This window comes from Alligator mississippiensis, chromosome 1 (assembly GCF_030867095.1).
Source record: "Alligator mississippiensis isolate rAllMis1 chromosome 1, rAllMis1, whole genome shotgun sequence".
Lineage (NCBI taxonomy): Eukaryota > Metazoa > Chordata > Crocodylia > Alligatoridae > Alligator > Alligator mississippiensis.
Window position 1 is genome coordinate 28,766,795 of NC_081824.1, and position 14,683 is coordinate 28,781,477.

At 42.9% G+C, this 14,683-nt stretch overlaps 1 protein-coding gene across 1 annotated transcript in view; it reads left to right on the forward strand.

Moving 5' to 3' along the window:
- Window positions 1-8,596: 8,596 nt before the first annotated feature.
- The window catches only part of ROCK2 (Rho associated coiled-coil containing protein kinase 2), a 165,975-nt gene continuing 159,888 nt past the window's right edge, over window positions 8,597-14,683 (forward strand). The window contains exon 1 of the mRNA XM_059729599.1: window positions 8,597-8,783. Coding sequence (XP_059585582.1) covers window positions 8,667-8,783 — 117 coding nt within the window. The 5' untranslated portion in view covers window positions 8,597-8,666. The remainder of the gene's footprint in view (window positions 8,784-14,683) is intronic.

The window sequence follows — 14,683 nt, forward strand, 5'->3', positions numbered from 1 at the left end:
CATGCAACATCTAATATGTTTTGGGTGCTACTGCAATGGTAAGAAGTCATAACAATAAAGCATGCTTGACTGAGATAAGGACATACATGCCTATTTCAAATATTGGAGATGTATGCATGCCTTTAGTTTTCTATATATGGCTAATTCATTGTGGTTGATAGCTTTGGTTTGTATTTAATGATATGCATGGCTTGGCTGGTTTTGTATTCTTATAGCTGGCCTGCACTGGTGATAAATGTGGTAGTGTCAGTTTTACAAAGGGCTGATTTGGATCTATATGGCTTTTAAAAAATATTGCAGTATTGAATGCACTTAGTTGCAACTCAACAAATGATGCAATAATGAATTAAATGAAAGAGCATCAAGAGATTGCTTCTTTGGACCTTGCCCAGCTGTAATGATCAACCAGTAACACTGGAAAGGAAAACCACTAATTATTATGAGTCTGGCTGATCTTCTAACTTCATGACTCAGAATTAACATTTGGAGCCTCTTATTACTTATCCAGAAAGGGAGAGCCAGAATACACTCTTTCCTTTATGTGTCTGTGGTTTTATTGCCTGGCATATGTAAACAAACAGACTTGGGAAAGGTAAGTCATTAACTGACAGTGAGTTAAACTGAGAAAGTAAGGTATTAACATTAATTCCTGAGATTTGTCCTATTTAGCATTTATGTATCTAAAAATAAAGTATATTATGCTAATAAAAGAAATTTACATAATTTATTTCCGTCTTCAGGGTGTTGCTAAAATTTTTTTGATTTGGGACTGACCACTTGGGCTACTCTGTCAGTTCTTACAACTGAACTCTTCGGGAGTGTGCTCAGGAAGGTGCTCACCTTTGGAATCATTGGCCTTGGTTGCCTATCTTGGCTGTAACTGGGCAGCTTTTAAGACATACAACAAGGACTATTTATTTATTTTTCCTTCCTGTTTTTGCTTACTATGTTGCCATGGCTTTTATGGGTTATTACAAAACATGTACAGAATAACAGCACATTATCAACTAAGTTAAAGATGCAAATGTATGAGACTTGTGTGCTGTCATCCCTGCTTTATGGTTCAGAAATGTGGACTACATATGCCAAGCGCATCAAGAGATTGAACAGCTTCCATATGAGATGCCTGTGTCAGATCCTGAAAATAAAGTGGGAAGACAAAATACCAAACACAGAGATGCTAGAGCATGCAGGACTGATGCATTTAAAAACCACTATCAAGAAGAGAAGGTTGCGATGGCTTTGTCATGTCAGGAGAATGTGAGCAGACTATATCCTCAAGAATATTTTGTACAGGGAGATTCGAGGTGGCTCTACAAAGTAGGGTCTCTCTTTATGGCAGTGTGTGTAAAAATGGTGTGAAGTCTTTCAACATCAATGTAGAAAGCTGGAGGAAGCATGCAGAATCTCGTCTGAGGAGCCATCTGGTACTGGGTGCAGCACAACATGAAGCTGCTTTGATCTAGAGGATGGAAGCAAAGTGAAGATGAAATCAATGTACTGTAAACTTGGATTTCAACTCATATAACACATGGATCTGTGAAACTTGTAATAAGCTGTGTTGCTCTTGAATTGGGCTTAACAGCCACAAGCGAATTAATCAGGCACCTGACTAGACCTCTTATGTGTACATCATGATCCAGAGAATTGATGGTTGCCTATTCCATTGCCCTGGCTTGTTTAGCATTCTTGGTTGGAGCTCTTAATTCAAACAGAGTTCCTGTGTGACCTTGGACAACTAACTTCATCCTTCTGTGCTTCTGTTTCCCACTTGTGAAATATGGAAAAAAATCAGGCAGATCTACAAAAACGATTGAGCATTGCTTTGCCTACCCTTCAGGTACTCCGCAAGACTGAGATACCAAGATCCAATGGAATCCATTACTCTACGTTAGAGCATATATGCTCCATCTACAATGCATGGGGAGAGTTAGACTCCTAAAAAAGAAACCACGAAAACCAGCAACCGGCTGAGTGGCAAGCTGAAATTAGCCAACGAAAAATGCTGAGGAACTACAGAACCAAAGCCAGCCTTTCCACACAAAATGCGGAGGCACCAAGAAAATGATACTCACCTTCACTTTCCTTGATTGCTCTTATGAGAGACCACTCACCTGGGATGTAGGAGACCGGTTCAAATCCCTCTTGTGCCTGAGGGATATTAAACCTAAAGGTCCTCTGAGAGTACCCTAACCCCCAGCCTGTGAGGTGGGGTATTCTCAGTCTCTGTTCCACTTTGCACAGCCTAATTAAATATTCAATAGACTACAGAGAGTAGGAGAAAATGTATGAGAATGACTTTATAGCACACTGGTTAGGGCACTTATCTGGGGGGGAAGAGGATTTGAAGCTCAGTCTCCCACATCCCAAACGAATGATTGAGAGCTCTAACTATAGAGCTTTTGGTTAACAGCTCCTCCTGACTTTTCTTTAGGGTTAGGAGTGCTCTGCTACTGGGCCAAGCCCTGCAGGCAAGTCAGGCAGGCAATACCTCATTTGTCAATTGCTTAGGTATGAGCTAGGCACCCACCTGCTCATCAAGACTCAGGCAGTTCTTGCTAGCAGGATATTCAGATGCGTAGGGGACTTTACTGGCAGAAACAAAGGTACCTAGGCACTATAGATACCTCCAGGTTTAGATGGCAGTGGAGAAATGGTCCTGAGGATCAAAGTTTTGGATTTGGATACCTAAAATTGCAGTAAGGTTCCCGAGTCCTTTTTTGTGGAATTAACCTAATAATACTAGCTACTGAACAAAGGTATTGTGAAGCTTAATCCATTAATGTCATCCAAGTGCTCTGAAAGCCTTGGATTTCAACCTACACAAAAGTGTTAAAAATTAGTCTGTAATTGTTCTGAATCAGACTCCAGAATTGCCTGGCACAGGCTAATGTGAGAAGTTATTTCATAGCTGGTTACCTAGCATGAATTATTCATGGTATCACTGTTATTTGATTAATGATCTATTTAGAAAAGAGAGAAACAGCTGTCAATTAGGCAAAAATTAAATTTAAACAGAGGTGTGATGATGTAGACTGGAATTTGAGAATACAAAATAGCCCGTCACTGTAAAAATATCTCTGCACTTAATATGCATCTGTGTCCCTTGTGTAAAACTGAATGCTTGGACTCTTCACATGTGCACATGGCAAGGTCTGTCCAGCCAAGAACTGGAGTCTTCTGTTCATACCTATATATCATCAATGTAAACATAAAACAAATAGTACTTGCATATAATTTTTCAATACAACCATTGAAAAAAATAATGAAAATGGCAAGGAAAACATTGTTTTTCTGGGCTTCAGAGTTCAATGTATGTTCTGTACTTCATATCAATATTTGTGTGTATGCAGATTTCACATGAATTGCACATCAACTATTTTATTCTTTCATTGTTTGTAGATTTTATAAAACGTGGAAAAGAATTCAGTCTGTTCTCTTTTTTTTAAGTCTAGAAATCAGCATTTGGGGCAAAACTAAGCTTTTCCTACAGACATCTCTGATTTTGTGCAAAGATAATTTTTGTCACAAAACTGTTTTGACATAAAATTCCCAACCTACAGCCTAGTTTCAAACACAATAGTTGAATGCATTTATTTTTAATTAAAAAATGTTTCACAGCAAAGCGTATTTCTTTAAAACAATAAAATCTTAAAGTACAACTTTTTGAAGTGTTCCTCTGAGACCTGGGGTTCTATCACTGACTCCATCACTGCTTGCTTGCTTGGGTAATCTTAGGCAAGTTTCTTTGCACATAGCTTTAGCTTCCACAATGCAAAATAGGGATAATGACACCTTCTTTGTAAAGTGCTTTGAAATGCATGTGTTTTTTCAGATGATAAAAATTCTGCAGTAGAAACTCAGATGATGATTTTGATGATGACAACCAGAAGAGAATTTAAATCCCTCCACAATACTCACAACAGTAAAACTTTTGTCAGCGAAATAAACTGGTGTCTTGAAAGCAGACAAAACATATGCACTGAATAGGATCTTTAAGAAGGTACCATTCCTACAGTCACTTTTTCAGACTATAACCAAACTGAATGCAAAAAAGCTAGTGTGCTTAGCTAAGAATGTCTTTGCTATGGCAAGCCTAATCCATACCTAAAGTCAGGAGAGTCAAACAGTTGGCCCAAGGAGTTCATAAAAGGGCCCCAGGAATTTGGGGGTAGTGTGAGCGAGGGTAGGGCCCACTACCAAAATCTGATGCGTGCATATGGCTCTGTGGAGAGATGTGTGTCAGAAGAGAATGGTGGCTGCGTTAACCCCCATAAGTCCCTGAAACTGCTTGTCCTGCTGCCACTGCTTCCAGATCTGGCCCAGGAGGCATTGTGAGTTTGACAACCATGCCCTAAGTATTATCACTAGATCATGATAAAGAAAATAATAATTCTTAGCACTTATAAAGTGCTTTACAACTGCAGATCTCAAACATCTTTCCAAACATTAGTAAGCACAAACAAACTCTTTTTATAGGTAAGGAATTTTAAGAACAGAGGAGTGATTCAACATTTGTCAATGGGAAACCTAATGACAGACATAGTTTTGAAAATCTGGGGTCTAAGTGAAAGGCATGGGAATCACTAAAATGTTACCTAGTGACTTGTGTCCCTGGATCAGACTCCTGGTGTTCTTTCCAAGCTTGTTCATTACATTTTCTAGTCTTTTGTCCCAGGTCAGTTGTAAATCCTCTCTTAAGACTTTTTTTTTTGTGAAGCTTAGAAGAAACCAGATGATTGTTTAGAACTAGACTCTGTAGCAATTGGGAATAGGCAGATTTGTTTAATTTTTAAGTCTTTCACTTGATTTAGAACTGTCAAGTTATTGAAGAGTTAATCTGTGTAACTTCATGATCTTATTATTATCCTCATTTTGCCACCTCTTTTATTCTTACTTCTTCTTAGTAGGTTTATATCCCACCCTATCCAGAAAGGCTGAGAGAAGTTTACAACATACACGCCACTACTTGCTTTACCCTAAATTAGATTATAAATTGTGTGAGCTAGAGAATGTATCTTTTGTGTATGCATCTGTTTCCATAGTTCCAGCAAAATCCCAATCTTGACTGGGGAGGAGGCCCTACCATAATATAAATTAATAATAATGTCCCAACAATGTATTTTTCACACATTCATCAGAAAACTCTTTCAAGGCATCATACATGTTACAATTAGAAATGGCCTTGAGCCATAACATTTGGATTTTTATTATTCACAAAGTCCAGGGGTATATGTGTGTGTCAGATTTAGAAGTCTGGTTCAGGCTATCATAACGATGGAATCCAGCTGTGACATCCAGGTTCAGATCTGAACTTTCCCATATTTTGACTTTGTTCAGCTCCAGGGCTCTGACTCACACTACTGTATAGCAATGAAGTCATCCAAAACCGGGCAGACGACTCGCACAGTTACTTCTGCATTGTGGACCTGTCTCCTTCTGTCCAAATTAAAATACCAGCATGCCTTTCTGATATCCCTTTGTGGATGTTCAGCTGTCTACTCAGCATCAACATGGCCAAATTGAACCATTTATCTTTCCTGACTTAAGCTCTCCTACCATTTTTAGTCACTGTGGACAACACCATTAGGGACAACATTCTGACTGTCTTCAGTGTGCCCCTTTCACTAGATCCAACACATCCAAGTTGTGTCAAAATCTCTTCTGTATATAATATCTCTGTGATTCAACTTTTCTTCTTCAACTACATAGCAAAAGTTCTTGTCCACACCCTGGTAACCTTATGTTCCTACTACTGCAATTTCTTTTCTGATCTTTATTAAATTACATTCTTTGTTTTTTAAATCTATACAAAATATTGCTGGAAAAATCATCTTTCTGGCTGGTTTCTCTGATCAAATCAACACGCTGTGCCCCGCTAGTGGATGCCCCTTTTATGGTGCCTCAAGCTGCAGTCTCTCATCTTCACTTTTAAGACTCTTCATAGCCTATCCCCATCTTACCCTTCATCTCCTGTCTAGTGCACTAGAGAGACATCAGCTCCCATTTGGTATATATGTGAAGCCAGCCTTGGGTGCCTAGCTGTCAAATTTGCCCTAAATCACCTTTGAGCTTCTTCACCCCCATGTGGCCTGATATGCCTGGCACCAGCTCCCTATGACAATCCGGGAGGCCAATGTTTTTTTTCTGTTAAAAGTGCTATTTAAAAACAAGATTCACAATGACTAGAAAGCACTTGGAAGGCAGGATAAATATGCACCTTCACTGACCTTCACTAACTGAGAGAGGGGAGAGAAGAGAGCAAGAGAGAGCAAATGCACAACCTTTGGTGAACCCAGGTTCACTTCATTAGGTGTGATGAAAGGCTAAAGAGACATCAGTTCACATTTGCTCTATCCACGAAGCCAGCACTGGGTGCCTAGTTGTCACATTTGCCTCAAACCCCATTTGATCTTCTTCCCTCATGTGTGGCCTGATTTGCCTGGGAGCAGCTCCCTGTGAAAATCTGAGATGCTAACAATTTCTTCTGCTGTTTAAAATCAACCAGGTTTGCAGCGACTACCACATGCTTGGACACGCATCTTCACAGACTAAATAAAGATGTGTGTGTGTGCGTGTATCCATATAGGTATCTATTCCATCCTTACAGATTTTTAATCCATGCTTAGAGATTTTTAAACCCTGGGTATAGACAGAGCTCTGGGATGATCTAATTGGGGACAGTCCTGCTTTGAGCAAGGGGTTGGATTAGACCAGCATTTCTCAACCTGTGGGTTGCATACCAGAAATGGGTTGTAGGAATATATGAAACAGTTGTGTAGAAACTTTAAAAATGGATCAGAAAGTGTAAATAATGGGTTCCCCTTTAAAGGAGAAAAACATGGGAAACAGGCTTTTCCCTTTCAGGCTGGCAGAGCTCCAGCCTGCAAGGGGCTGCTTGGGGGCCCAGCCCCTGCCCAACACATTGTGGGGCTGAGGCCAGTGGGCCAGGAGGGGCACCAGCATGGTCAGGGGGCTGTTTTCTACTGAAATTATTTACTGGGCTGTATTGGCCTAGGGTTGCCAACTGTGTTTAAATCTATTCTGGGAGGTTTCCGGAATGCCAATATGCGCGTGACACACAATACGAAAATGCCCATGTGCTTGCCTGTATCAGTTACAGACTACCGTGCGTAGACTTTATGTCAGGGAGGCAAATGCACACTACTATCACATTTTAAAAACCCACTGGCCGACTGTGTAAGCCAGATGATTTATTTTCATGAATGCCCTACCATTTATCGCCTGGGTGACTTTCAGCAGTCTCCTGGAGACTTCTATTTAATTCCTGGAGACTCCAGGGCAATCCTGGATGCTTGGCAGCCCTACACTGGCCACTGATGTTTACAAATGGGTCCTGGTCCAAAAAAGGTTGAGAACCGTTGCACCAGACCTCCTGAGGTCCCATCCAAGTCTAATTTTTCTATGATTCTTGTATGTACAGAGAGAAGGAGGCGGAAGCACACGCTACAGTGAACCCAAGCCTCTTCCACAAGGGCATGGGCAGGAGGCATTTCCCCCCCAGCAGCCCTGGGCCGTGGGAGGCAGCAGCGTTAGGGTGGCCATCATAGAGGACATTCTTGTTTTCTGCCACTCTGTCCTCTATTGATATGAAACCCAGTGCCTTTTATGTCCTCATTTTTCTCTTCAAGAGAAAGATGTCCTTTATGTCCTCTTATCTTTCTCTTGATGAGAAAAATAGAGGACATGAAGGGGTCTGGGTTTCGTGTCAATGGAGGACAGAGGACAACCGGACCATGAACGCTGCGTGTCCCTGGAGGCTGAGGGGGGCACGGTGAGCTCTTGCAGGCGGTGGCGGTGCTGTCGGTGGCGGGAGTGTGGTGGCGGTAAGTGGAGAGCTCCCACTGGCGGTCGCGGCGCTGTCAGTGACACCAAGCACCGACTTGTGGTTGGCAACCACCCGCAGATGCTGTTGGCAGTGTTGCCAGCGGCCAGCGGTGATTGCGGACCTCCCGCAGACACCGCCGCCACGGGGGGAAGGGCAGCGGTGAGCAGCGACAGCTTTTTCGCAGGGGGTGCACCCACGCGCACCCCCTACGTGTCGCCAACCAGACCGTCCTCTGTGATGGCCACCCTAAGCGGGGCGCCGCATGAATCTCTTCCAGGTTTCACCACGCCACGGACGAGGTGACATCGGGGAAGGCGACCCGCACCGACCCCGACATTTGAAAACCCCGCTGCGGCACCGCACACATCAGAAGCAAGAGGCACGATGTTGCTTTTCCTCCCTGGCTTAGGGGTTTGCGTGCCCAGGCCTGGGCCAGGCAGTTGCGAGTTCAAGGCTGGGTTGTGCGCCTTCACCGCATCCACGTACAGCTTTCTTGGCACAGCTGTTCCGGGCGGATGATCTCTCGGTGGCGGGGGCTCGGCCTCCATGCTGGCAGCACTGACCCGCACGTCGGGGCGGCACGCGGGCCGGACCGGACCGCGGCCATCGCGCCGAGCGGGGGGTTGTGGGTAGGGGAGGGGAGGGGAGGCCGGGGGGGTTGTGGGAGCCCGCGCTCGGCCCGGCCTCCTCCGCGGCGCTAGGCCCCGGCGCGGCCCTTCCCCAGGCGCAGGGGCCGTCCCCGGCGCGGCCCCGCCCCGCCCGCCGCTAGGGCAGCCCCGGCGGGCCGGAGCCAGCGGCACAGGCGGCGGCGGGGAAGATGTCGTCGGCGGCGGCGGCGGCGGGCGAGGGGACGGCGGAGGGCCGGCAGCGCCAGCGCCAGCTCGAGTCCCTCATCCGCGACCCGCGCTCGCCGGTCAACGTGGAGAGCCTGCTGGTGAGCGCGGGCGGGCACAAAGGCCCCCCCCCTCCCCTTCCCTTCCCCCGCCGGGGCTGGGAGCCCCGGGGGGCTGGGAGCCATCGTTGTGGTCGGGGCCTGGCTGGCTCGGGGAAGCGCCTGCAGCTGGATTTGGGGCAGAGCTGCTGCTGCTGCTTGGCAGCGTCCCGCGGCTCTGGGCTTTATCCTTGGCTCCTGCTGGGATCAGGGGTTGACTTGGAGCTTAGTCGAGGGCTAGGAAACAAATCCTCCCTGCCGCCTCCCCTTCTCCTTTCCCTCCATCCTGCGGGGGCCTCCGGGCAAGCCGGGGGGTGAAGCCCGGCTGGTCCCTTGCCCAGGTGGGGACGTGCTGCGCGGGATGGAGAAACGGCGCGTGCCTCGGGGACGCTGGCGGGGTAGGTTTGTTCCTGTGTGGGTGGGTCGAGTGACGGTTTTCCTCTGTGGGAAATGGGAGGAAGGAGGGAAGATGTCCTGGCTTGGAAAAGAGTGTCACATCGCTTTCCTTGAGCTGGGAGGTTTCTCTGTCAGGCCTTTGGATGTGCCTGGTGAATCATGGGATCCGGGAAGGACCGCAAACCCCCTTTGGCAGGCCACTGGGGGATGCGTTGGGCGAGTTTGGGGGAGCCTTCTCTGTGGGGGACGCTGCTGGGGTTCAGAGCGGCTCTGCCGCCCCAGGGGAGCATTGGGATTTTTTTGGCTCCGGGTTTCAAACTGTTCATTACCCTGAGAGGCCGTCGGAGTCGTTACAAAAATGACTCAGTCCCATTTGGCCGAAGTACAGGAACTGACTGAATCGTGCTGGGGGGGTTACAGGGATCTCCTGTAACTGGCATGAAGTTCCTGTCATGGTTTGAGCATTATGCCATTCCTGTCATGGGCACTGAGGTTTACTGATGCCCAAGATGCTTGGCGGAGGGAGTGGGAAAGGGTGCTAAAGGGTGCTCTGGGCTCTGGTGGGGTCTAGCTTTGGCCAAAGCAAAGAGAGCTGTCTCTGGGCTTCACTCCCAGCATTTTCACTTTGGTATTTTGTTAGGAAAACTTTGACCTACGGCCAGAAAGAGCAGTTAAAAATAGTACAGCAGATCTGAAAAATTCATCAGGTTAATACTTAACCCTGACTGAATTTTTTTTTTTCACACTTTCAGCCTGTTAGTACAGGCTTTTGGGGTCTGGATGGGTAGAGGTAGTAAAAATGAAGCTTTTAATGTGATCTTGAAGAAAAGATATTCAATGCAAAATTAAGACCAGTGTCTGCTTGACAAAAAAAAAAATTGTATATATTGTCAGCTTACAACAGTGTAAGGCAGTTGGATCCATTTGTGTAATTATTGAGGCAGATTACTAGTGTGTAAATTTTGAAACCATGTATTTCCTTTGTTATGAAATGAATGCATTTAGTATATTTTTTCAGGTGTTTATGAAAGTTGGAGAAAATTTTCTCCAAGTATCTTACTCTTGCATTTTGATATTGTGGCTTTATGAAACTGATGTGGTTAAAAGTGGCATTGTGTGTCCATATTTATTTTTCTCAAAGCTTAACTTTTGGAGCACAGAAACATGAAATGCAAGTTGTGAAGTAGATTTCTTTATAAATAGGTCACTTTTAGGTCAAATTATAATAAAAAGAAATGGAGGTGGAAATACAGTAGCAGAACCTGGGAGTCAGTTGGGGGGGAGGGGGTCTTAAGGCTAATTACATTAAGAATGTTATTAGTTCATCCACCAAAAATAATGTAGCCAATTACTGTCTGAGTAGGAAGCGTTTAGAGCTTAAAATATAGAATGGTATTCAAAGTGGAATTTACTTCCTTTCACTGTACTTCTAATAAGTCATAAAACAGCTGCTGTTCTGCATTTTGTATGTGTGTGTTATTTTTGGTAAGCCATAAAGAGGGAAAAGTAATTGTGTTAATCTGCAACATATGCTGAAATTTGAAAGAAATGAAATGCGGAGGTAAAAAAAAAACAGTTTTGCTCTAGATATCCCTGCCACTGACCAGCAAAGCTATACTGTTTGATAGCTTCTAAATCAACCATTAGACTCAACGCACCCCTCATAACTTTTGTGAGTGGAGCAGCAACTGATTAAAAAGAAATAACATGCTTAGTACAATACTTACCTCCTTGCAGAGAGTCTGGGCATTGGGGGTGTGGTGAATGCTTATTTCTTCATGCCTTGCATATCTCTTCACAAGTCATGATACCCTTCAGAGGATCTTGTGTTGTCAGCCCTGGGTTCCCAGGCACCCTGGTTAAGAATCATTCTTCTAAATGGATGAATCTGTATTGTCTGAAGTGGAACACAAGTTGAGTCTGAGGAGTTCCAAAACAAATGCCTTGATTTTCTTTTTTCTTTCTGTTTTCTGTCTTTTTATGTGAAGAGGTGGTTGGATAATCTAGTCCAGTGAATCTTAGTGAGGGTGCTATGATGCATTGGGGTGCCATGTGATCTTTTTAAGGGTGCTGTGGAGAGCTATGTTTTATTAGCCCTGTTAGGTGTGCAAAAACCTATACATGATTTGCAAGGTAAACTTAGCGATTTCAAATAGAAACTCCCAGTGTTAACACCCCCCCCCCCCCCAATCATTCTGTCCTGTTGTGGTCTTTCTGATTTATTTGCAGCAGAATTGTTATCTTTTTTTCTGTAGCCAAAAAACCCAGTGAAAACTAGGAGCTGGCATTTTCCAAGGGGTACCTTGAGTCAGTGAAAAAGCTGAGAACTGCTGATCTAGTCTGACCTTCTATGTATCACGGAACCCTAACTTTTTACTCAGAATCCCTGTATTGAGCCAAATAATTTGTACGTCTAAAGGAGCAAAATATTCAGTCTTCATTTAAATACATCAAGAAATGGAGAATCCAGTACTTCTCTTGGTAGTTTTCCCTGGTGGTTAACTACTTTTACTGTGTTTAAAAAAAGTGCTATAGTTTTGATGTCACATTCAAGGAAATAAAATACAGGAATACTGTATAGTCTTAGCAGTACCATGTGCAAAGATAAAATCACTTCCCACCTTCTACTCTATTGGCTTCAATTTATTAGATTGTTAAATTTATAGTGATGTTGGAAAAAGGACATGTGATACTCATGTTCAATAGCTTGCCTACTATGACCCATAAATCCATTGTTTTACATTATGTAGTCTCTCATGCTGTAGGTGTGGCCTGCATTCTTTGTTCCCGGATGTGTAACAAGATGTATTGCAATGAATTTTGTTTGAATGCACCCAGCTGATCAAATGATCAAGATTACTGTGTATATCTGCCATATCCTTATCATTTTCCATTCTAACAATATTTGTGTTCCTCACAAATTTTATTAGCATTGATTTTATATCATTTATAAAATCACTTATAAATGTGATTATAAAGTGCACATTTATATAAAAGTGCACATTTTCTGTAACATCAATGAAAATGTTGGATGGCATCAAGTCATGTAAGAATCCTTAGGAAGCCTTACTTAGGAAAATGCTCCCCCATTGCTAGTTACTTTTTGGACCTTGGTAATGTCTCAAATACATCACATATGTGTTCTCCCCGAAGTTGCCTCCTCCTCCCTTTACCTTCTGCTCCAGTTCCTAGTCCCTTCAGGCCCAGCTTGGCCAGCTGTGTAGCTTATCCCTGCAACACTTGAATGCCTTTTTGTGTTGACTTAAAGGTGCTCTGATAGGTGTTGGCTAACACCATGTTCTAAGACTCTGGGATAGCTAGGGCAATGCAGGCTGGCTGGCTGTTCTCTTCACTTTGGCTGTATAATTTCATCATGTTAGAGTGTCTCCAGGTTTTGAGAAATTTAAACCTCAGCAGCACAATATGGACTTAAGCATGTGCTTTAGATGTGTTTTGAGGCAAAGAAGAAGTTAAAAGGAAATAATAGTAGTTAATCTCTTGGCACATGCATCTCTGCAGTATTTAAGGAGTTAAAATGGCTCACTTAATCTTAATTAAAACTAATTTATCTTTGATAGTAAAGTTGGCTTATACATTTTTAAGTTGAACTGCAGTGAATGGTAGAATGAAGAAAGAAAACAAATACTTTCTGGTAAAACATGAAATCTGTGTCCAATATCAAGCAGAAGCTTGTGGGATATGAAACACGCACACTGGAGTAGGTAAAGAGAAAGAATGCTAGCTGTGTCTATCTGCAGCAATCCCATCAACGGAATAGATATCAGCTTTATTCCAGCTCTGCTAATTTGGGCCCCAGTCCTGAAAGCTGGCCTGCATTAGCAGATCATTGGCATGGGGGCTTCTTGTAGTCATCAGGGTCTGCTTAGATGGATGACTTTGCAGAAGTAAACCATTCCCATTTTTTCTTTCATTAGAAAAGCTGTTGTATTGCTATTCTTTTTTCTGCTACTGAATTCCAAATGAGTAACACTAGTCCACTTGCTAGTTACACCATCAAACACTGGCAAGAATTCCACATGTAGTAGCTGGGGTTTGGGTTTTGGTCTAAGGACATAGGCAGACAAGGTTCCTTGGGTGAATTTGATATCATGTAGTAGCTGGCAGATTTTCATTTGAAGAGATGCAATAAGACAGTGGGGAGACCAAGTGATCCTGTGTTCCCCTCATATCAAGAATGCAGTTTTTGGTAAAAGTGCATAGAACTAACTAGAGATAGTGTTGCATTTCTTAAATCTTGTTTCTTTGATCCCAAATCTATTCCATCTTTCTTTAAAAAAAATAATTCTGGAAGCTCTATTAAATACCTGATGATGATGATGAGTCTGATAGTGGTGTTGTTGGCAGACTTTTGCTGTAGTCTTAAAGGTGAATTTCTCAAGCCATTGGGAATGTGAGCATTCCTTTTGTGGCAACTGTGGAAGTTCTGGAATATTTTTTTTTTGTTCTAGTGCAGTATGAAAACACATCTTATGTTTTAGAAAACTGTATTTTGACTTAGTAGATTTTCAGGGTTGGAAGGGACCTCAGCCGATCGTCAAGTCTGACCCTCTGCCCTGGTCAGGAAAGACTTGCTCATTTCAGTTTCATTCTTGCAAATGGAAATATGCAAGTGGACTCCTGTGCTGCCCCACTGACGTGGGGGGTCTGTATGTGGGTGCAGGATTATGCCTAAATAGATTGGCTTCTTCATTTTGGGCCTTAGAATCCTTTCTCTATTCAGCATTTGAAATGGTTTAAAGTTTAAGAAAAGAAAGAAAAACAAGCTGTATAATTTTGTGAAATAACAGATGATTTCCACTTTAAAATATAGATTAACATAAATTCAGAGCTGTTTTACTTATGCTTGACCTCCCTCCCCCCAAATGGAAAGTTAAAATATATATTCATAAAATAAATTATTAAATGCTTCTTCACATTTTAAATGTTAGCTTCTAACTTATTAACACAATCTGTAGAAACGATCCCTGATTATATCACTCACATGAGGAAGCTGTCCTTGAATTTTAAGGATGTAAATGATTGTCTGATGACATAGCCTGCACACTAAAGATGAAAAATCTTGGATTAAGTTTAAACTCCTGATTCATGCGGACACTAAGCTTTGTTTAAGCTTTTAGAGCATAAATATATATTTGGTAATAGATTTTTTTTTTTCAGTGGTATGCATCCTATTTAAGAATAAGAGTACTATGTTTATTTTTACAACCTTTGTTGGGTATAAGGCTTTTTAATTAGTCTCTAGTTATGTAAACAAAACACTGAATGTAGTGCTTCATTCCTCCATCAGAAGAGCTGTGTGACAGACCTTTCCTACACTAAGAAAGCTTAAAACAAAAATTCCCTACATTGCTAACAGCAGTTCAGTTCCCCGATTAGCAAAGCAGGGAATCCTACTCCTGTGGAGGTAAAAGATGCTTTTACTGTTTTGAGTATTGCATTGATTAGCTCTGCCATGTAAATAAGCTTACCTAAACTAGCACTGGCCA